The 24,739-nt window shown below is 36.6% G+C and overlaps 2 protein-coding genes across 2 annotated transcripts in view; one reads left to right on the top strand and one right to left on the bottom strand.

Annotated features, from left to right (window-relative positions):
• LOC6053683 (sodium-dependent nutrient amino acid transporter 1) overlaps positions 1 to 15,625 on the bottom strand; it is an 89,924-nt gene extending 74,299 nt beyond the window's left edge. Inside the window, exon 1 of the mRNA XM_038250007.1 lies at positions 15,581 to 15,625. Coding sequence (XP_038105935.1) covers positions 15,581 to 15,610 — 30 coding nt within the window. The 5' untranslated portion in view covers positions 15,611 to 15,625. The remainder of the gene's footprint in view (positions 1 to 15,580) is intronic.
• An 8,001-nt stretch (positions 15,626 to 23,626) lies between these two features.
• LOC119765671 (myb-like protein D) lies at positions 23,627 to 24,127 on the top strand (the record flags this gene model as incomplete). The annotated part of the gene is made up of 1 exon (XM_038250063.1): positions 23,627 to 24,127. A coding segment is annotated over one exon (501 nt), but the record flags the coding sequence as incomplete, so codon positions are not given.
• Positions 24,128 to 24,739: the final 612 nt, after the last annotated feature.

Here is a 24,739-nt window from a genome sequence, read left to right as displayed (position 1 = left end):
CATTAGTTTTCAAAAAATCTAAGATCTGACAAAAACAAAAATTGTATCGAAAAAAAAGATTTTGCATCGAAAATTTTCAAAAAATCTTAAGATTTTTTAATAAACCCAAACATGCTAAAAATGATTTTAAACGCAGGAGAATGTATTTTAATTTGATTTCAGTTGGTTGCACTTGAATTTTCATTGAAATTTTGAAGTTTATTGTAAAAATATTTTTTTTGCCCCCTGATTTTTCGGACCAATTTTGAAGGGGGGGGTGACAAAAACTTTTAAAAATATTTGTACCAGCCTAAATGCTTGGTAAAGAAATAGAATAACTTTTAGTGAAAGTGAAAATAAACAGAAATGTTCACAAAAACTTGCTCTACTCGTTGGTGTACTTGGTTTTAGTAAAATTCAAGGGAGACTCTAGATTATCCAGCATCATTCAAACACGACCGCTTATTAGGATTAAAATGGGTAGATTTCCCCTACTTACTTTTCCTGTCATTCTTGAACGACGAAATAGCCTACTTTTCTGTACCAAAAATAACAGAATCGAATAGCAACACTTTTCAAAATAAATGCTGAAAAGTTCTACTTTTCAGCACTCAAATGGGTGCTGAAAAGTTGAACTTTTCAGCACTTGTTTCGAAAAGTAACACTTGTTCGGACCGAATGTAAACTATTTTCGCAGCAGCTTGTATTTCTTCTGAGCAGCTTAAAACTGTAAGGTATATTTAGATTTCAGTAAGTTTGTGGTACAATAATGCTTAATTGATCATAATTACATGAGTAGTTCAATTTCAATCCAGGCAGTATCGCAATTCGGCCTCCTTCTTTAGCAATCGAGTTCAATTTTATCCTAGGCTTGTGACACTTTGATCTATTGTTACATTTGGAATGTCAATCAGTATCCAATGTCAAATATTACTTTGAGCTAATCTATAGGGTTGTCTCAGCGGTGTTTTTACAACACTTTTCAACATTTTTTTGATTTAAACGATTTATTGACAAAATACATGAAAATTTGACTTAAAATTTCACTCAGTGTGTGTTTTTTGGAATTCCAAAAAATGTTGTATGGAACTCGTTGCAAAACTTGATTTTTTCAGCACTCTTCGTATTTAAATGTACGACTCGTGCTGAAAAAATCCTCTTTTTGCAACTTGTTGCATAAACTACTATTTCAATCCTCCTGCCACATTACACCATTACATTTTAAAAAATTTAGGATCAAAATAATCTTCTAAAAATGTTGCTCTAGAGCCCTTCTTTCACGGTGCCAAATATCAGGCATACCGATTTTTTATCATTAGTTTGTTCTACAAAACACACTGTGAACTAATTGAATGAAATTTGATCAAAATATTTTATTATTTTATATTTTCATTAGAGCAAATATAAAAAGACAATCCGTTAATTTACGGTGTTGGTACAAGCCTTCCAACGGATGGAATACCTATAAAACGTCGGTCCGGCCTTGGTAGCTGTTAGGCCGTTAAGTCATTCAAGGTGTAGGAGTCGTCTCTCCCATATAAGTTAGAGAGCCTGGAGCTTATTAGAGAACGGCCATCTCATAACAAAAGTACCAATCGAAGCACGAAAACTCCCAAGTAACCATTCAGCACTAAATTTAGTCACTGTATAGCACCAACAGCGCATTTCCAGCTTCTGGTAAAAGCTAAAGTGTTTTCACATCTGCATCAAAAGCGCTTTTACAGCGGATTTGCAGCTGAATTTGGACTTTATATTTCTGTTTTAGTACAGGGCCCCTACTGTTAGTGTCCCACCCCTGCAAAATGTCAATAAATAGAGCAAAAAAGTATGTGTGTACATAAATTTGTGAAAAACAAGAAATTTTTTTCCACATTTTCCAACAACATGTATGACGTGTCACAAGAATGCACAATCATTTTGATGATAAATTGTTCTATGTCACAGGTGTGTATTGCGATATCCGGAAAACGGAAGCGAGTTTCCAAAATCGGGTTAAAGCATCTTGTAGTGTTTGTTAAGTATAAGGCTTTCTAGTCAGAAATTTACCAACACATTCAAAGTATGCCAACACCATAGAGTTATTTACGTGCGCATGTATTGCGTGTACGTACACGAAAAAAAGTGAGGTTAAATTTTGTCCGGCCAGCAAAATCAAATGGTGCGCTAGTGTGTGTTCGCGAAACGTCATAAAGCTCTATTCAAAGCAGCAGCCATGCGTGTTTGTTTGCATCAGAAAAAAACATAACCAAGAAATGTGATGCGGTCCAAAATTGCGATAACTTGTGTTGTACAAGGTTGACAAGTAAAAACGCAACAAGTAAAATTCGTTTCTTTAGTTACCCTGCGATTCGGAGAACAGGAAAGGAAAAAACTCGGAATTAACAGATTCCGAAAATTAAACACATAAACAAACAAACACGAAACTGACAGCTGCTCCCATCAGCTTGTTTGCATCAGTACACGTTGCCAAAAGAATACCCATTTTACTATCTCGCCATACTTTTTACAGTGGGCCTAGAAAGCCTTATAGCAAAACGTCATCATTAACTCATTTTCGACCAAAATGGTCTATGTCACAAGATAGCACACAGCTGACGCGCTGTCTCCGGCTGTCAGACGAAATCTCGGGTGATTGAGATTGATAACGCGCGCAACAATATTTTTTTGTTAATAACTCAATTTTTGTTATAAGAATTACTGTAGTAAAAGTCAAATTACACAGTAGTTAAGTTAAACGTTTCATGTGATAAAAGTACAACTTTATATGAGGTTATCGGCCCGATGTGTGCTTAATAATCTCAACTCTAGTAGTTTATTTTGCAAATAAATTGATAAAAATCACCTAAAAAACATACACTAACTTTTAAACGTACATTGCGGTAAAATTCTACATAAAATCAATAATTACTTTATTTCCATGTTTTGCCAGCAGTTTTTGTACTTTTTTTTACAGTGCGCAGTTGCTTTGTTTTGGTTCCGTAACGAACAGCTGAGGGCTTTTGTTAATTTGATTTGGTTAACCGCGGTGGATTTTCTTGAAATAATTCGAACTGTCGAAGATTTTTGTACGATCAATGTGGTAGATTCTTTGGTGGATTTTTGACAGTTCGAATTATTTTAAGAAAATCCACCGCGGTTAACCAAATCAAATTAACAAAAGCCCTCTGTTCTTTTGTGCTGGCGCTGAAATTGACAGCTCCCTTTTGTTCTGGTGCCGAAGTTGACAGCTTGTGTTGGCTGCGGGCGAGCTGCCTGTAGTGAGATATAGATGTCGCCCCCCCCAGGATGGGACATTGTGGGACATTGTATTTCCACGAATAGGGGGATGGCGTCGCTATTTTTAGACCGCGTTTTCCACTTTTTCTCCATCGAAACCGACTACTTTATCGACTTCATTTTGCTGGGCGAGATAGGACGCCGTCTATTTTTAGACGATGATTCAGCACTTTTCCACTCTTGCACTTAAAAAACCAGACGGCAGCACGATGTAACGTCATGTCCCTATGCCCTGGACTCTATTTGCCGTGGTTATAGCGCCACAACTCGCTCTCTGTATTAGTATTCCTAATTCCAATCCAAGGTTACCATGTCGTCAAGGCCTAGTGGTTAGCATTTTTACTTACCAATCCAAAGGACGGAGAATCGAGCCCCGCCTCGAGCGACTTTGATTTTTCGTTCATATTCATCATTTCAAATTTATGTATTATTAACTTTCTCGTTGGGAGCAGATTGGAATCGAATTCAGAACCATTCGCTTACAAAGCCAACATCTGACTGGTTACGGCCACGGCCGCGCGCTCCCAGTGAGGAAGACAAAATCGCGTTTTATGTAAAAATCAAACATTTTCAGCATTGTTGGGTATTGTTATGTCGCAATTTCACTAACGAATGAGTTGTGGCGAATAATGTTGACTACACAGCTAAAAAAAAAGTAATCCAGCTGCGTGTAAAAGGCCTTGGTGTAAAATAAATATTGCATTATTTCATGCAATGCAATTATATGTGATTTTACACCCTGAAATATGTAGCACATTAATATTGGAAACCTACTTGACCGAAATGTCAAGCTCATATATGCGTTTATCCTTACAGCTTTACATCGGTCTGATGGTCGAGTGGGCTAAGGCGCCAGTCCTTATTGTTGGTGCTGGGTTTGAATCCCGTCGGTTGCAACTATTTTTTTGTGTTTGCAAAAAAAATTACATGCTGTGTGTAATATTTGCATACGATTTTACCATCGGATATTATGCTGTGTACCTAGTATTTTATTTCAACATTTTTTTCGATATTTTTGATGGTTTGAGCTAAACGTTGATCACAGATGTGCGTTGATAATGTATAAAACAAAAATCAAAAATATTAAATGTTCAGCTATCACTTCCTGTCTGAATAAAAAATTAAACAAAAAACGATCTCTCTTCTCAAAATAAAGTCAATGAAGTTTAATCACTTTTTCTAAATGTTCAGTTAACAAGAGAAATGGTTGATTTTGGATGGTGGAGCAGCGCGCACGCCTTGCAGGATTATTCGTGTTTCGAGCGTTTTTTTATCAGTGATGTTGTTTTGTGCTTTAATATGCTGATAAACTATCGATTTTATGAAGAGTAAAGCATCTTTTATTTACTATTTTTGAAATTTGCTCGCGTTAGCTAAATTAAAACAGTATAAATATAGTGATAAGTCCATCCCATAGCACTACTGCTCGGTTGGCACGCATTCGATTAAAAAAAAAAAAAACATTTTAAATAATCAATTATGTTTCTTTCCGCAGCCGGCTGCCTAACATTTTCAAAATTTCAACCGGTAACAAATTGCTTATGGTCGCATCGCCTACCACAGTGAATCTTGACCTTATACCCATTAGGGGACCAAAATCCGGGCTTTTTCGAGGCTACCTCCTATAATTGATGATTGACCCGTCACTAGGCTAAATTTCAAATTTGAGCTCAATCTGACCACGGGAACCCCTCCTTCGAATCGCTTGATGGGAAAAATCGCCAAAATGTAGGGAGAAAAGCAATATCCCGGGTAGACGGTAATAACGAAATTAATAATATTTTAATAACAAATCCTGTTAAAATAACAAAAAGTGTTATTATTTTATCCTGAACTTCAACTTCAAGAAGAAAAAATAATAACAGTTTCTGATAAAATAACAAGATTTGGTATTGAAGTGAAATTATTCTGAAAATGTTTAATAATACGCTAATAAGAGGAAATGTTATACATTTCAAAATCTGTTATTTTTGTTTTCTTTTGTTAAATATGTTTAGATCTTTGATATAATTTTGTCCAATTTCGTCGGGGTCATTATTTTGCCCATGAAATGGGGTCCTTAAGCTAAAATTATTCGAAAAAGTTGAAATTTTGAAAGTTGATTTTTTTCTAATTATTTGATATACCCCCTTAGGGACTTTACTAATATTGGCTAGAACTATGGGATAATTTTGACCAATTTTGTCGGGGTCATTTTATAGCCATGAAATGAACCCCTTAAGCTAAAATTATTCTAAAAAGTAGAAATTTTGAAAGTTGATTTCTTTTAATTATTTGATATACCCCCTAATGGACTTTGCTAATATTGGCTAGTAGAACTATGGGTTAATTTTGACCATTTTCGTCGGGGTCATTATTTTGGGCATGAAATGGGGTCATTAATCTGAAATTATTCTAAAAAGTTGAAATTTTGAAAGTTGATTTTTTTAATTATTTGATATACCCCCTAAGGGACTTTACTAAAATTGGCTAGAACTATGGAATAATGTCGTCCAATTTAATCGTGGTCATTTATTTGATCATGAAATGGGGTCCTTAAGCTTAAATTAATCTGATAAAATGAACTTTTGAAAGTTGTTTTTTTTAAGTTTGTTATATTCTCTAAGGGAATTGATTTATTTATTGAGAATTTTTGAAATGTGAATAACAAAAACTGTTATTATTTTCACAGAGCGAGGAAGTCGGAGCTGACGTTGAAGTTCGAGCTGGAGTGAGACCTCGGAGACGGCATTAGATTCAGCTAATTTTCAGCAACTTTAACTTGGAGTCGGGTATTTTTGGAGAGCTGAAGTCGGCGTTGACGTCATATCCTGCATTCAGAGTCGGAGTTGTCTCCAAAGTATGGATTCAAAGTCGCTTGAAGGAACCCGACTGCAGGTATAACTTAATAACTTAATAACATTTTTTGTTATGGAGACATACAAGTTCAATAACAATTTTTGTTATTATGCTGCTCCACCCCTCCGCACAAAATAACAAATCTTGTTATTCCTTCATGATTCCTTCTGTGTTATTGGTTTGTTATTGCAATAACAACATAATAACAGTTTATGTTATTCTTCGAACAAATCTTTGTTATTGATTTTTGTTATTTTAACAACTAATCCGATCATCCCAATAACATATTTCGATCTTCTCACAATATCAAAAACTGACCTTACCAAGTTATTTCTGTCTGTTCGGGACGTTCAACTTAAGAGTTTTGAGCTCTTCTTTCAACACAACACACTCACATCCATGTCGTACAGGCCTCGGAGGACCTGTTTCATGGGGCGTTTACCTGGATCGTCATGGCTGTAGTATTCAATCTTTGTGTTGTTCAGGAAATCCCGAACGTTGTTGTAATCCTTTCTGGTAGGTAGCAGAATTTTGAGTCCATCAGCACACAAGGGAATGGAAGCACGTAGACAGCAGATTTGATAAATCCGGTCAGCCACTTTCGCACCGAATCCGATGACGATATTTTCACAAAAATGGGTGGCAACTTTTCCCGTCGTTCAAATTCTTCCTTCTCGCTCACGTCCACAGGGAGGGTAGCGAACTGGTTTCCAAACGAATTTTGAGCGTCCTTGCTCAAACTGCCTGGCTTTGCAGGCAGCGCTTCAGCATTATTTAACTTTTTCAAATCTGCCGATCCTGCTGGCGAGGACCGCCTCTTTTTCTTGCCGTGAGGCATTTTCTGCACTTTTTGGCACTTATTTTCTGTTGGAGGGACTCACGTCTGACTCGCAGCTCTGTTAATCACATACTGATAGATTTTAAATTACTTTTGACTAAAGTTCTATCCTAGGGGGGTGACACTTCGGTGCTGCCGTGTCTGGAACCTTGAGCTCGGAGCCAGCACCGCGCTGGAACCTCGCCTGAAACTTCGGTAGTTTTAGCTTGAATCTGTTCAACCCATTTTTACGTGCACTATGCTGTTCAACTGTCATTTAAAATAAACAAAACAAACGGGGTTTCTCATGACGGAATTCTCAATTAATTTTTCAACAATTTTACGTGGCCGTTTGTTAAGAAAATTTCTTCCCAAACAAAATTTTTGTTAGGCACGGAACTCGGAACAACTTGGGCCTTCATCGTCTAACTTAGTTGGTGCGCACGCTGCCGCAGGATTCCCGATCCGGGCACTTTAGGAATAGGACCCGGAGATATTTTTTTCGAATCAGCTGCCACCGGCAGCAACTTCCGTTTCGGCCCGAGGGTGGACAGCTCGGCCGAAACCAACGAGGAAGGATGACGACAACATTGACATCGTTTCGGAAATAAGCAACTCGGACATGATTTCGTTGGAGGATGACAACAAAAAGGCATCACTCAGCCGGTTTCCAGTGCTTGGAGAAGTTGGTGCTGGTGGAGGAGGACCTGCTGATATCACCAAGGTTCTTATGCTGGAGAAGACGATCGAGCAGTGCGTGCTGTGGGAAGTTTCGGTAAGCCTTCTCGACGTGGTTCTGACCAGCATCAGCAGCATCCGTACGAAACCGGGAAGGGCAAGCAAGTCAAGCTAACGACCCACGTGACGGTAAACATGCGGATCTGGCGACGTGCCTTAGACATCGGCACCAGTCCCGCGCAGTTTCGGCCACGCCACCCCTACGAATGAACCTGCACCGCCGGCAATGATCTGCTACGAACGATCTGCTGCAAGCCAAAACCGTCCGCATAATCGACCCGAGCAGGGGTAAATAACACGGGAATACCAAATTTTGGTATTACTTGAGCAAATAACAGCGATCAAAATGTGCCCTTGGTTGCCCAGTAATAGATGGTAAAATACCATGAAATCATACCAAAGTCTTGTATGTGGAAGGGCACAACAATACCAAACCATGTTATTCCAAGGGTAAAATAATACCTCAAAATAGAACCATTTCAATACCAAGTTGAGGTCTTCTGGATTTTTGAACATTGCTTGAATACCAAAACTTGGTATTGCCATGGTTTTAATTTTAGGTATTCCCGCGCCCTTGGAAAATCATATTTTGGTATTCCTGTGGTCTTCCACATACATGATTTTGGTATGATTTGATGGTATTTTACCATCTATTACTGGGCAACCAAGATCACATTTTGGTCGCTGATATTTGCACAAGTAATATCAAAATTTGGTATTTTCATACCATTTTTAGTGCAGCAGTTGCAGTTAGTGAAAAAACGGAAATGATCCATATGCAACAGCCAAATCTACTCACCTGATGATTCCATGTTGTTCTTAGTGATATTCTTCACCACACCGAATGCATTTGTCATTGATGAACGGCCTGTGCATGAAGTTCTTGAAGATTCTGAAAAATAACAAGATTTAAAAATAAGTGTTATTAAAATAAAACTGGATTGAAATTCACCAAAATTCAATAATCTTTCGAATGACTCGTTTTTCAAAGTATTTGGTTTTTTCCAAGTCATTTTATCGCAAAATTTATTATCTTGTCCAAATTGGTAAAAAAAATCCCATAGTTTTAGAGAAAATTGATGAAACCTTTCAATACCAAAATAATACCAAAATGTGCCATCCTGACTTAGAAAATTTTCCACAATTTCAAGTCATTTCTGTAGGGGGTATATCAAAATGTTTAAAATCAAGTTCGAAATTTCCGGTTTTCAATGAAAGCATTCGCTTTGAGACATCATTTTAGTGCAAAATTAATTATTTTGTCAAAATTGGTCAAAATTTTCGGAGGATCCAGTTGTCTGTGATCGGAGCCGGTTCGTCGCCGAAGAGCTCCGCCGAATTTTTGCGTTTTTATTGTGTTTTTGACTAGTTACGGGCGCGTGTGTGGTTTTAGAGTGCAGATTCGGAGGGCTGTTATCAGATTTTCACGGAGTTTAGTGATTTACGCCGGAATGTAGTGCATTTTCACTAAATTTACTCAGATGATTGTGTTTTCTTCTTCCTGTGCAAAGGGAAGGAATCTTTTTCTATCGACAGTTACGTCGACTGTTATGTCGACTGTCAGGGGCTAACCTCACGAACGGGAACGAGATGCTCATCGGTTGTTGTTGTGACAGTTCAGGAAGGGTGCAAAAAGGCTAAAATCCAATAAGATTGAAATTTTGTTGGCAAAGAAATTATTAAGAGAAGGGAAAAGTGATTTTATCCTGTGTTTTAGAGACTTCTCAGATAAAGTGTGGGTGATCTAGTGGAAGGCTGACTCCAGAGCTGTTCTGCGTGTATGAATGGGGGTTTTTTTAAACAGCAAATCCGCTAACCGCTCTTGAAAGAAGTGTTACCGATGGAGGTACATCAGCAGTTGGAAGTGGAGACCGTTACAAGAACGGCCAACGGAGGACACCAGCTGAACAGAGCTCCACCTAATATCCTTTTGCAGAGAATTTGTGATATTTCTTTCTTAAATATTTCACTATCTTTTTTTTCTCTTTTTCTTATCTTTCTTTTTCTCATTCAATTTTAACTGCTTCTACTAGAGTATCTTGCGAAATTTTCATTCGAATCCTCAACTAAGTCTCTCGCTCTATAAAGCCTTACCGTTTCTTTAATATTCTTATTTAAAAAAAGGTTTTTCACGTCCCAACTTTTCTATTACTATTCGCTTTGTCTCAATCAATAACAAACCACTTTATAGCTTTTCAGCTGGGTATGAAGGTAATCTATTAAAACAAATATGATATATGATATATTGAAATTCTATAAAATGACTACATATTACTACACTTGACATACTCTACACAATATCTATGCAATCAATAACCGGAGCGTTTGGTACGGTATGTCCACGCATCCCTCCTCCCCTGTCGATTCTGTGAAATGTGATCCGTTCTCAGAATCCTCTCTGCGGTAAACACAACGCAGTAGGGCTGGCCGCTTTAATTTTTGTTTTACATTTTCGGGTGTTCTCGGATGTACTACAATTATTAATATTGACAAGAAAAGTGCTTGGGGCGTCATCTAATCACAAGACTTTCCAGCATGCTTTCATCGGACTGGCTGCGTTTGTGTTAGATTAGATTAGATTAGATTAGATTGTCAAAATTGGTCAAAATTTTCCCATAGTTTCAGAGGAATTTGATAAAACACTGTAATACCAAAAGAATACCAAAATGTGCCATCCTGACTTAGAAAATTTTCCACAATTTCAAGTCATTTCTGTAGGGGGTATATCAAAAATGTTTAAAATCAAGTTTGAAATTTCCGGTTTTCAATGAAAGCATTCGCTTTGAGACATTATTTTAGCGCAAAATTAATAATTTTGTCAAAATTGGTCAAAATTTTCCCATAGTTTCAGAGGAATTTGATAAAACATTTTAATACCAAAATAATACCAAAATGTGCCATCCTGACTTAGAAATTTTTTCACAATTTCAAGTCATTTCTGTAGGGGGTATATCAAAAATGTTTAAAGTCAAGTTTGAAATTTCCGGTTTTCAATGAAAGCATTCGCTTTGAGACATTATTTTAGCGCAAAATTAATTATTTTGTCAAAATTGGTCAAAATTTTCCCATAGTTTCAGAGGAATTTGATAAAATACTGTAATACCAAAAGAATACCAAAATGTGGTGTTCGACCATTGACAAATTCTGCAATTTTGCAATATCAAAACAATACCTTAAATTGGTATGATACCACATTTTGCTCTTGCATAATCCTTAAGACAAATTTTCAAGGGTCCAGGAATACCAAAATTTGGGATTGATACCAGAGAAAGGTATTATTATGCATTTCCCTTGTTATTTACCCATGCTCGGGGAAGAACCGTTTAAAGTGGTCTCTCGCAAGGCCAAAGATTATCGCGTCTTTGATGGTTAGGTGTTTGTCGGGCGAAACGGACAGGTGCTCACGACATGCAGCCGAGAGAAACGGACCACCTCCAGCTGCCGGGACTCAACTAAATCTTCAAACTCCTTTGCCCTGCCATCACCGCGTTCGAGTTTCAAAACGTGCTTGTCCTGCAAAGGTTTGCAAACGTTTGCCCTTTGTTGAAGGCCAAGATTTCTCATTCCTCTTTTCTTCCAGCTTAAACGACCATGTTCGGCGAGCGGAACGCGATCCCACGAGCTCGTGGACATGGACAGGGTCAAGGGATTTTCGCTTGATTGCACCTACTAGGCCCGAGACTTGGACTGAATCTGAATGTGCTAGAGCCGCATCCGGTTTAGGATGACTAACTGAAGCTGGTGATTGTCGAGCAGAGGGTCGAGTACATGATGTAGTTGACCGTTGCAAGATGTCGATGAAGGATATAAACAAAACAGGTTGGGGTTTTTGGGGATTGTTTTATTGAAATTTACACTTATAGCACTTTGACCAACATGTTGTCGTCCCCGTCCACGTTCTGCACCTCGTCGTTGTCTAACAGGCCCACTTCCGGTTTCGTCTAGGCCGTCCTCATGACCGGTCCCATCACCAGGAGCAAACACTGCTCGAACTATTTGCTCAGATCTTGCAGATTCGTGCCCAGGCTGTAATCAGAATACGACGTCTGCAGATCATCCTCCGGCAGATCTCCCTCGGTGTGGGTCTCCAGCAGCATGTCCATCACATTCGATGCATCGGACATAAACTTTTTCGACACCCACGGCCAGTCAACCAACTAGACGCACTCGTAGCAGTCGCAGATCTTCGTTGTTGTCGTTTTGGATGATCAACCGGTCGTAATATCCGTCAAAATCCTTCTCCGCAGTTTCCGCAACCGATCCCGTTCATGTAACGCGCCAGGTTTTCTTCGGACAACCCTCGAAATAGTAGACCAGAGGTGCACGTCATCGAGAGCAGCTGCCGGCGTGCCGTTGCTTTCAGTTCGGAATGTTCAACAGGTCGGTCATCATTTGTAGCACCAGTGGAACTGACGACAAGTACTTTTCACCCTCTTGCGCAACATACCGGGGCATTCTCCGACAGTGAAACTATCACCTCGTAGATAATTTCAGCCGGAATAATAATCACCCGTGGCAACAAATCACCAAACTGACGATCGTCATCTTCCTTGTCTCGCAACAGAATGAACGCTCCGAGGGCACAAACCGCCTGGAAGCGCACCTCTGGATCGAACGGTAGGTCCAGATATTTCGTGCTTTCCATTTCATTAGGGCACAAAACTTTTGTAAACAAGAGTGTATCCCTCTCACACCTTTTGCAAACTGTCATTCGAGTGAAAGGGATACACTATTGTTTACAAAAGTTTTGTGCCCTTTTGAAATGTTGGGCTCCATTTGACCAACATGTGCTGGTTGCTGAAGATCCCCGGCACCGACGAGAAGATTCGCAGCGCCGATTCCAGAAGCTGTACGGTCGGGGCACTCGCTTTCTAGAATAGAAACTGCAGAAATTTTGGCCACTGGTTGCTGCCGTTTTTGTTGATCAGGTTGAGTGCCACCTCAGCAACGACCTAAAAATCTTACGCAGCAGGTCCGTTAAGTTGTTAGTACCGGCGGAGTTCCTTGGCCACAACCTTTTTTAATTAAATTTTGCTGTTTGGCTAATTTTTCCTTGATTCAACAAAAAAACAACTTTTCTGTCGCGGGTTGGGTGACGTTCAAAACGTCAAAATATGTACACACTCAAAACCGATTACTAAGATTTTTATTAAAATTGGTTCGGGTTTCAAAGTTCTGACACGGAGCCAGAACCGCGCCCAAAACCTTGAGTGGCACACTCTTGGTTCTATCTATCCACAGCCGGCTGTCTAAGATAGAACGTTTGAGATTGAATTAATTTTATAAAACTAATTGGGAAATGTCTCAACTGCAGCATCTGGTTGTCAGCCTTGAGAATAAATAGCAATCATAAAATAAAGTTTTCACAAAAATTACTCGGGAATTGTCTCAACAGCATCATCCGATTGCTTGCCTTGAGAATAATAGTTATTCTGATAAACTCATTTATGCCAATGGTCGTATCGCTTGCTTAGGGCGACTCCCAGACCTTTACCTTTAACAACCCAAGTAACCATCCAGCATAGACTGTAAACCAGCATTCAACAGCTAATCTGCTGTAAAGCATTAAAACGACTGCTCTAGCATTAGCTGAAATGCTGCTGATTTCATGCAGCTGCTAGCAACACTGCTTCATTTTTTCCCATTTACTGGCAACACAGTTGAGAAGTGAAAGAGAAAGAATGATGAAAATCAAAACAAAATATTTCTAGCTCGCTCATCCCACTCCCAAACCATTCAGAAGAGAAAAAAACTGCTTTCGGTCGCAGTCAAAGTCGCAACTAAGATCAAATTTTGATGTTTTTCCTGATAACAAATATGTTCATGCTGTTTAATTGCTGTGCAATTTCTTCTGCTGGACAGATTTCTCGAAGGAAGTCAGTTTGTTATCCAACGCAAACGGCAATTCGCGATGTTTACTTATGGATTCCCCCATGGGAATACGGTTCTTCATTGAGAAATGAGCGTGCTGTTCCGAGGTTGCAAACACATTAGAATAGGTCTAGACCGGAGCGGCCGGAGGCCGTTGATAAATCTGTCTGAGACCGTCGATTGGCTTTTTATTTTTGATTTATTAGCTCGAACTAAAAGAAGTTGCACATTTCAGTACAAAATGCAACTTATAAATACTACTGAAACTGCGCCCAGATGCCACCGCTTATTTAGGCGTGACGGCAAAGCTGCATGATTCAACTAAAGAAACACATCAACAACCTGTCCTGGCATCAAGTCTTCAACACCAAGCATTTCGTCAAATAAATTGTTTTCTTCTCCTTCTCCTTCTCAGCAATTTCCTCCCATCAAGCTGTATCGGTAAAGAAGTAAACTAACCGAAAATAGAACTGGGGAAGGAGGACGAGAGCGAAAGAGATAACAACATTTTTGCATCTCTTTTTTTACGTTTTGCAGGGCCGGATCAAGAACAGTAGGGGCCCAGCTCTAAAACAGAAATATAAAGTCCAAAATCAGCTGCAAACCAGCTGTATAAGCGCATTTCATGCAATTTCCAAAACACTTCAGCTGTTATTCATTGCATGTAAAGCGCTTTTAGTGCTGAACAATTACTGCTTTTAGTGCTGATTGGTTACTTGGGAAGTACCAACTCTACGCGACGCTTACGCAGCCTTGTTGTTTAAATTCGATCAAATTTGGTCAAACGGTCAGTTTAATCGAGTTCTACAATAGGGTTGGGAAAAAGAGCCTGCGGTTTCGCTACCTTTTTCTAAGTAAGTTTAGCGTCAACACTTCCTGTGCTCCTAATCCTTATTCCTGTCCCGGTGTATGGTGGAGATGGCGGCAATTGATGGCTTTCATGGTGCTGCCTGTCCTGTTCTGGTAGAATCGGTTTTAATTCCCTTTAATCAATTTCTATGCAACCTGAGCTGGACAATCATCACACATACATGAAGAAATCCAGTCTGCAACCCGCTAAAATCACCATCTCCATACGAATGCGCAATAGTCGTCCAATTTTTATCAATAGAGCAATCTACGTACGTATGTATTGCGTGTACGTACACGAAAATAAAGTGAGGTTAAATTTTGTCAGCCAGCAAAATCAAATGGTGCACTAGTGTGCGTACGCGAAACGTCATAAAGCTCTATTCCCAGATGTAGAATCTTCATTAAATTTTGAATAACTTTCTCGAAGACACACTATTTTTAGGATTTTTTGCTGAAAGTAATTAGCTTCCGGAAATGACCTTTTTTTTAAATGCATGTGGTACATATTTCGGAAAATACAATGAAAACAAAAGTCGTTATCGCCGAAGTGCTGTTATTTGACGTCTTTTACAAGACCCTTGTGCAATTGTGTATTGGTCTAAATCCATTTTAAAGCTAAAACCCAAGGGTCATTCTGCTCCCCTCCCTACTCCAGCACGTGTTTCCCAGAATAGCTCCAGTTGACAGGTTTTTGATACCGTAAACTGGGGTGACTTTGATAGCCCGGGGTGACTTTGATAGGTTTTTCAAATGCCCGTCAAATTAATATTTAAACATTTTTGAGAATTTTGAGTATGTAAGCATTAAGGGAAAGCTTATTATCGAACATATATGCAAAAATGTGACTGTTACATTAAATGTATCAAAAATAGTGGCCAAATCAAATTTCTATCAATGTCACCCCGGGCTATCAAAGTCACCCCAGTTTACGGTAACTTAGATTATTTGATGAGCCCCTCTTTCCCCTAATTCTGTAGGTTGATCAGTTTAAACCACATATCTTAACACCTGTAAAGAAAACCTCCTTCCAATTCAACACCCACATTCCTTTTAGTCAGGAATATAGAACATCTAATTAACCCGGCATGACAGGTTTACCCTCGAATCCTCTTCGGTCCGGTCATCTGTTGCTTCTTATGTAAACAGGTCGACGAGGCGATGATATCTATGATAAAGTTTTAAACTACGGTTAACCACTAGGATAACTACCCTTTTTCCGGTCGGTCGGTGTGTGTTCATTGAGACACCTTTCTCCACTTAATGATTATTTATGCATTTCAGTTGACCCATTTCACACATGTTTACCCAAACAAATACTTAAATTCACACGTAGTCGTCCTAGCTCAAAGGCGCCCTCAATTTTCCATACCGAACAAACCACACACATTTCTCACATGTGTCTCGCTTTCCACAAACATTTTCTCGTGTAGACGTACATAATTTGAGAAAACTTTTCCTCCCGCATGTCCGTCAGTTGGCTCTTTTTTCTTCTATATATACAAGTCTTATATTTAAAGAAGGGTGCCTTTTTTCGCTCAAAAAGCGCGAGCACGAGCTCACTTGTGGGAATTTTCCCCATGTGAAAGCCACCGGAGGAGCACTTCTATGTGGCCCGGCGAGCAAGATATAAAAAAGACTTTCACTTTCCTTTCATTCTTATCTTTGGTTATTTCCTTAGGAAAAAGCATGAGGGTATCCTGTCGACGACGATGCCGCAGCCCTAGCCCGACCGAACCGGAGTGACTGTATACATAGGACCAGTCAGCGAGCGCACTGCGGATCGGGGTTGCGTTTGTGTCTAGGAATCTGTGTAGGTATGTGTTGTTGGGTAGGTACCTTTTCCTACATGGAGACAACCGACCGACTGCCACCGGTTGCTGACGATTCCTTATTGCTGCCTGTTGGATGACTTGGCAATTCCCGGGCAATTCTTGATGTGTGTGTATGGTAACCTTGCTGAATTCCGGCAGCCTCGTCTAGCGCAAACGATGGTGATGACGAGGTCAAGTTTCGTAACATTAATCCACCTAAAGTGATATTGAAGGTGCAACATGGAGTTGAACTGTCAAGCTTCTGTGCAGTTTGCCATGACAGCTGCGGAAGTTTCAATCCATGATCTCTCTTTATTACTTCTGATTGCAACAAAATCAATTTTCCAGCAAACATTGGATATACTTAATCGGTATCCCTAAAAATAGAGATATACGAGAAAATGGCTCATCCGTCAACATTATTTTAAATTAATAATAATACTTTTCACAGTACTAAATAATTCCAATAAAAATGAGCAAGTCGTTTTGAGATAAGACAAGCAAAATCAGAACACTCATACTGTCCATCTCTAGATGCATATCTATTTGTGGATTGTTACAAAAGATAATACTCAGACTTTTTTGTCTGTTACTTTTCACCATCTTGAAAGATAACCTCAAAAAAGTGGCGGTCACTTTTGACGGAGCTTCAAATTAGCCGTCGCACGTGTTCTCAGCTGTTTATCAAACACAATATTGGATGGTTTGGTTGCACATTTCATACGTTTGTATATAACACCTTGACCTACCCTCGAAAACACTTTATCTGTGAAGGTCTTCCGACTTGTGCTTCCTGTGCTGTACATGTGCATTGGGGCCTGTACATAAGGGCGCGAAAAATTTGGAAAAGTAAAGACTTTTCCGAAGACAAGCATTTTTTCTTCATGTGACGTGATAGGGACACCCGGGACGGACATATTTATACTATTTTGGAAAATCTAGCCGGACCTATTGTCCAGAAATAACAAGGATAATTGTTTGATGGAATGATTCGATATTACAGCTTGTGTACTCTTTAGTAGGCAAATATAAGATAAATCAACTTTCAGTTGTCTAGACTGGTGTAGGCAGGGGTTACAAAGGAAATGGTTTTTTTTATAACGTATCGCAAAATTATGTTTTATATCCTTCTCTTCCTGGAGAACCTCGTGGCGCGATTGTTAGCGGCTTCGGCTGCCGATCCCTAAGTTGCTATGGGGCGTGGGTTCGATTCCCGCCCTATCCTCCTGGCCTTCTATCAGATGGTGAGGTAAAACGTTGGTCCATTTGCGTAAAAGAGGTTTTGAATGACTCACCTCGGACGCCTAGAAATGAGCAGAAACTTGCATTAGAGTTCACAATAGAGCCGGGAGTCGTTAAAGTGGATTGCTTTGTTTTTTGTTATCCTTCTCTTCCTTTGTAAAATCAATTGAACAGTCTAAGTTCTAACAAAATCACCCATAGTAATTGCAGATTGAGAGTGAAGTTTCTAAATATATATCCCGAAATGTCAGCCTCGTTGGCAGTTGGACTCACAACCCACAGGTCGTCAGGTCGAATTCCAGGCTGGATGGAAGCCTAGGTGCAAATAGAGGTTTGCAATTGCCTCAGCCCACGGACACCCAGTTTCGAGTTGGAATCTCGCCATCGAGAATGCCAAGGCAAGGTTCAAAAGCGAACAATTTGTTTGTTTAAATTGTTATCCGTATAGAGAGAGGGAAAGAGCGAGAGAGAGAGAGAGAGAGAGAGAGAGAGAGAGAGAGAGAGAGAGAGAGAGAGAGAGAGAGAGAGAGTCAAACGAGCAATTACAATGAACTCACTTTCATGAGCGATGAACTCCAAAGCATGTAAAAAGTCACAAATAGGAATCAGGGAGCAGGAAATAGGACGCGAATGCCAAGAAAATAAAGGAAATCGACGCTAACGGGACAGAATTGAGCGAAAAGAGACCAGAAATTGAAATTTTCACTCAATTCTCTCTCGTTTTGCACAACCTATGCACGTTTTGACCGAACGATGATCATTTAGCTTCGTGCGTGTTAGAAAAAATCTCTGCGAAAAGAGATATGAGAAATTCTCTGCTAAAGCGTTTTTTTAGGAATTTTAATTTTTGTTTTCTTTAATCTGGCTGAAAATTTTGTGGTGCATTTGGTATGCCCAAATTTTTAGGTTAGGTTTTTGAAAATAGTCGCAGTTTTTGATTTTTTTTTAAATTAGTGCATATGTTTGCCACTTTTGAAACAAATATTTTTTAAAGGCAAACAGCCCTGAAGAAAAGCTAAAAACTCTTAAGTTGAACGTGCTCGAAGTCTTCAAGATGACAAGACACAACAAGGACATCAAGTATCGTGCTCAGCTGTACCTGGTTCATCTAAAGAAAGGATCGACAACGCCGTCTGAGCTGAAAGCAGTTCGGGCAATTTTCAACATCATCGTGACTTGGGAACGTTATCGTCCGGTGCACCGTGACGTGACACAATGGTCGAACTGCTTCATCAAGAGTCGTTGTGCAACCTGCGGAGGTGAGCACAAAACTCAAGCTTGCGAATCAATCAACGAGAACATCGAAGCCAAATGCTTCAATTGTGGTGGCGACCATTCGACCAAGAATCGGAGCTGCCCAAAACGGGCTGAGTTTGTAAAAATTCGGCAGCAAGCGACGACGAGGCACCAACCAAATCGTCGCAGAAAACAGGGTTGCGAATGAGCTAGCGCTCACGGAAGGCTTGCTCGCTCCAGCTGGAGCGTGAGTTTTTATCAGGTAGCTCGTGCTCGCTCACGCTCACCGGAGCGTTTTGCGCTCACGTGAGCTGGTGAGCCAAAGTAGGTAGTTATTTTTTTTTCTGTTGAAGCATCTGCCTGTTTGAAACGAAGTTTCCAGAACTATCTCAGCACAGGCAGCAAAAACAAATAAGAAAGTGGTCGAACAAACAAAAGTAAGCAATGAAATGGATTGGGTCAGCGAACGGAAATATACGTTCTATTTAAAATCTAGACATTTTCGAACAAGGAACAAAAAACTAAATTCATAATGTAAACATTCATTGACGTGAATAGATGCACTGTTTGTTCACAAATCAAATCCATATTGGACCATATTGTATTGCTGTTATGTACAATTTTTTTTGTCAATTTATGTATATTTTATTTTAAAATATTGACAATTTATGAATATTTTATTTTAAAATATTGACAATTTATGTAAATTTTTCATTAGGTTTGGTTGCGGAAGTGTTGAATAAAATCCTTTTGCTGGAAGAAGAGCCACCCTATACGTGGTGAAAAATATTGTCAATTTATTTGATTTGAGTCAAAATGGTTATTTAAACCCTTAGCAATTTTGAGGCTTATATTTAAAAATAGAACTGTTTCAAAAATGTTACCCTATTTTCTAAAATATTTGCCAAATAAAGACTAACCTTATAGAAATGATCCGCCGAACATACCAAAGCATTAATCTTCTTGAATCAATTAATTGTTTTGTAAGTTTTTCTAAGGTTTACAGGCCCTTTTATTCAGGCGTCTATACCGCACCTCTCTGCTACAAAAGGCCTTTAAATTCTGAAATATTTATAAATTTAACTGTATGTCTAAAAGATGATTTGCCCCTTGCGAATCCAACATTTTATGTTGATGAAAATAAGCTATTCCAATTCATCTATCATAACATTTGTTCTCAAAGTCATAATTCCACAGCCCTACTTCACCTGAAGCAAAAAATCCATAAAGAATTGAAAAAAAAAACATGCCCGCGCTTCAAAAGCGTTAAATGATTAGCAACACGTCCAAAATGAGCGCTCCGTGAGCGAAATATGAGCGCCAGCGCGAGCGTGGAGCAAACGTGAGCGCGGGCAAACGTGAGCTAGCTCGCGCAGCGCTCCTCCTCACGAATGAGCGAAAAGTGAGCGCTCAAGAGCGCGTGAGCGCGTGAGGAACGCAACACTGGCAGAAATCCACCAGCTTTCACGGACGTGGATTTTCCTGCATTGGCGTCACCAGGAGCGGGATCTGTTCGAGTGGTTCCAAATCTGCAGCCATAGGGGGATGGCGTCGCTATTTTTAGACCACGTTTTCCACTTTTTCTCATCGAAACCGACTACTTTATCGACTTCATTTTGCTGGGCGAGATAGGACGCCGTCTATTTTTAGACGATGACTCGGCACTTTTCCACTCTTGCACTTAAAAAAACCAGATGGCAGCACGATGTAACGCCACGTCCCTATTGCCGTTGACACCTCCTGGTTTAAGTCAACCACCGAGGGAAAAACCAATCAGCATCAAAAGATGACCTGTTTTCACCACATGAACTTCTTAACATTTTCATCGAGATGACAACAACACTGCGTGGTTGCAAAACTCTTGCGGAACAAGTAAGAATGTGAACAGTAAATAATAAAACGAAAAATACAACAAAGATGAAGAGCTTTCAGCCATACCACTTAGAATGTTAATGAATTATAATTATTATAAGAAAGTTCAATAAAGACATATTTAATTTAAAAAAATCAAAAACCTGGAAAAATCAATTTGTAGTTTCCAAAATATTCCCACAATGAATCGGTCTATAGTTTGAGCCCCAGTGTTATAGTAAAATTAGTAGGTATAAACTGACTTAATGCAAATACCTGCAGAAAGTAATTTTATGCTTAATTACATGTAATTATTCGATAAACTTAAAAAATCTTCACTAAATTTGAACGTAACTTAAAAAAACTTTCGCTTATTTGCATCTTTTTTATCTTTTAACATTTTTTTGAATTTCATATTAGAGCAAAATTCAACAATCTTTCACAACCAAAATTATTAAAATATCTTGAATTTTCTGCGCCATTTTGCCCAGTAAAAATATTTTTTAGGGTTTTCATCTCTCTTTTCAGCCGGGACCCGTGATGTAGGGGTAAGTGTGGTTGCATCTCACCCAGTCGGCCTGGGTTCGATCCCAGAAGGTCCCGGTGGCAAGTTTTGAGACGAGATTTGTCTGATCACGCCTTCCGTCGGACGGGAAGTAAATTTTGGCCCCGGACTAACATAAAAAAAAGGTTAGGTCGTTAGCTCAGTCCATGTGTAGGAGTCGTCTCCCTGGCCCTGTCTCGGTGGAGTCGCTGGTAGGCAGTTGGACTGACAATCCAAAGGTCTTCAGTTCGAATCCCGGGGTGGATGAAAGCTAAGGTGTAAAAAGAGGTTTGCAATTGCCTCAACAATTAAGCCTTCGGACACTTAGTTTCAAGTAAGAATCTCGCAATCGAGAACGCCAAGGCAATGCTGTAGAGCGAATTATTTGATTTTTTTGATCTCTCTTCTCAAAAGCTAAATTAAAAATCAATAGGCAAAAATAATGTAATCTTTAACAAAATCATGAAAAAGTGAAAAAATCATGAAAAATTGTATTTTTTAAACATCCATGGCAACGGTATCGTTACAATTTAACATGACTCAGAAAAACTCTGCAATGTTCTAAAAATGTAATTTTAAAGATAAATATACTATTCATTTAATCTTGAATAAACCAGCTTGATTTTTTTAATTTCTTTTAAACTTATACTTATATATAATAAAATAGAAGTCAAGAAAAACGAAATCCTTTTTTTGATAGCTTGATGAATCCGAGAATATGTTTTTTAATTTGACTGATTTTTGATAACATCATTAATGTATTCGCAGCATTCACTTTTCAGTAAATATTGTAACAATTTTATGTTAACCCTCTACTGCCCAAATTTTTTTTACGAAAATATTTATTTTTCCCGTGTTCAGGAGGTCATTTTGAGCAACTTTTGTTCTACGAAAAACTTTACTTCTCTTGTTTTATGTTTTTCTTGTTTTATTTTTAGTATTTTAATTTGCATTTATCTTGTTTAGTTTATGTTTGTTTTTGGTAGTATTTGGCCTATTCTACCATCTACTATAATTACATTTTGCCTATCTAATTTTTTCACGTTTTTACAGTCATTTTTTCAATTTTTTGCATGTTTTTCACATTTTCTGCTATAGAATGGCACCATCATCATTTAAATTGCGAAAAAATGCGTAGAGGCATAGTCTGGGACACTACAAAAATTACTGCATAATTTTTTTACTGAAAGTATAGGAAATGTTAGTAAAAAACACAGCCAAAGTTGACCCCTAAAAAAATGACATTTTTAAAAACACTGGCTAAGTCACATAAAACAAGTTAAACTCCCAACCCTGAAATTTTCTAAAATTTTAAGAGTTCTTCTTTCTTACAAAAAGTTCTAGTTCTTACAAAAAGTAGGAAGAAAGTATGAATGTGTGATCAACAAAACTTTTTGTTGATTAAAATATGCCTTATCGTAGTAGAACGATCATTCTTGTGCGATCCCCCATTTCTATCGGGAATCGTCTACCGGGGGAAGCCGCCGGTGAGTGGATGTAACAACAGTCATTATTCACATTTCCACGGGTGATTAACCATCTACAGCCCAATGTTTTTTGAAGATTATGTTATTTTGAGCAACTTTTGTTTTACGAAAAACTTTACTCCTCTTGTTTTATATTTTTCTTGTTTCAATTTTAGTATTTTGATTTGTATTTATCTTGATTAATTTATGTTTGTATTTGATAGTATTTGGCTAATACTGTAACCTCCCATCATAACCTTTTGCCTTACTAGTGTTTTCATGTTTTTACAGCCACTTTCATTTTTTTTTGCTTGTTTTTCACATTTTCTACTATAGAACGATACCATTATCATTTAAATAGTAAAACATGCTTTAAGAGATAGTCTGGTACACTACAAACATTACTGCATACTTATTTTCATAAGATATAAAGAAACACAGACAAAGTTAAGCCCTAAAAAATTACTGTATTAAAAACATCGGCAAAGTTACATAATACAAGTCAATCTTCCAACCCCAGAAATTATCCTAAAATTCAAGAGTTCTTCTTTCCAATGCTTTTTAAAGATCAAAAATTGGTTAAAAATGGATTTTAGGCGATTTTTTTGATCGAAGCCCGTCTAGAGGCCGGGTTGGGTTATAGAGGCAAGGCAAGCAATGCTTTAGTACATACTACCTTTTAACGCCACAAAGAAAGTAATGAACATAATCTTTTTTTTCTTTGTCTTGTTTTGGGTTGTTCAGCTCAAATTTGACCCTAAAAATGCTCTAGTGTTTTTGAAATTTTAAATCAAAGAATCAAAAATTCAAAACTTAAATCGGCGAAAATGGCGGTGTTCAAATTTTAAGATTCCATTATTCGAAGTTCCTTAGAAGCTTTCGGATAATAATCGATACTTTATATAATCTAGGCTTCGGATAATCTAGGCCGGACTGTAACATAAACATTAAGAATTTGACATTAACTTTCTTCTCAAATATTTAATTACATGAATAAATAAACAAAAATAATAATAATAATAATAATAATAATAATAATAATAATAATAATAATAATAATAATAATAATAATAATAATAATAATAATAATAATAATAATAATAATAATAATAATAATAATAATAATAATAATAATAATAATAATAATAATAATAATAATAATAATAATAATAATAATAATAATAATAATAATAATAATAATAATAATAATAATAATAATAATAATAATAATAATAATAATAATAATAATAATAATAATAATAATAATAATAATAATAATAATAATAATAATAATAATAATAATAATAATAATAATAATAATAATAATAATAATAATAATAATAATAATAATAATAATAATAATAATAATAATAATAATAATAATAATAATAATAATAATAATAATAATAATAATAATAATAATAATAATAATAATAATAATAATAATAATAATAATAATAATAATAATAATAATAATAATAATAATAATAATAATAATAATAATAATAATAATAATAATAATAATAATAATAATAATAATAATAATAATAATAATAATAATAATAATAATAATAATAATAATAATAATAATAATAATAATAATAATAATAATAATAATAATAATAATAATAATAATAATAATAATAATAATAATAATAATAATAATAATAATAATAATAATAATAATAATAATAATAATAATAATAATAATAATTAAATAATAATAATAATAATAATAATAATAATAATAATAATAATAATAATAATAATAATAATAATAATAATAATAATAATAATAATAATAATAATAATAATAATAATAATAATAATAATAATAATAATAATAATAATAATAATAATAATAATAATAATAATAATAATAATAATAATAATAATAATAATAATAATAATAATAATAATAATAATAATAATAATAATAATAATAATAATAATAATAATAATAATAATAATAATAATAATAATAATAATAATAATAATAATAATAATAATAATAATAATAATAATAATAATAATAATAATAATAATAATAATAATAATAATAATAATAATAATAATAATAATAATAATAATAATAATAATAATAATAATAATAATAATAATAATAATAATAATAATAATAATAATAATAATAATAATAATAATAATAATAATAATAATAATAATAATAATAATAATAATAATAATAATAATAATAATA

The sequence above is a fragment of the Culex quinquefasciatus genome, chromosome 1, assembly GCF_015732765.1.
Source record: "Culex quinquefasciatus strain JHB chromosome 1, VPISU_Cqui_1.0_pri_paternal, whole genome shotgun sequence".
In the NCBI taxonomy this organism is placed as follows: domain Eukaryota; kingdom Metazoa; phylum Arthropoda; class Insecta; order Diptera; family Culicidae; genus Culex; species Culex quinquefasciatus.
The sequence above is the reverse complement of the archived record's forward strand: the minus strand, read 5'-3'. Positions and strand labels throughout refer to the sequence as shown.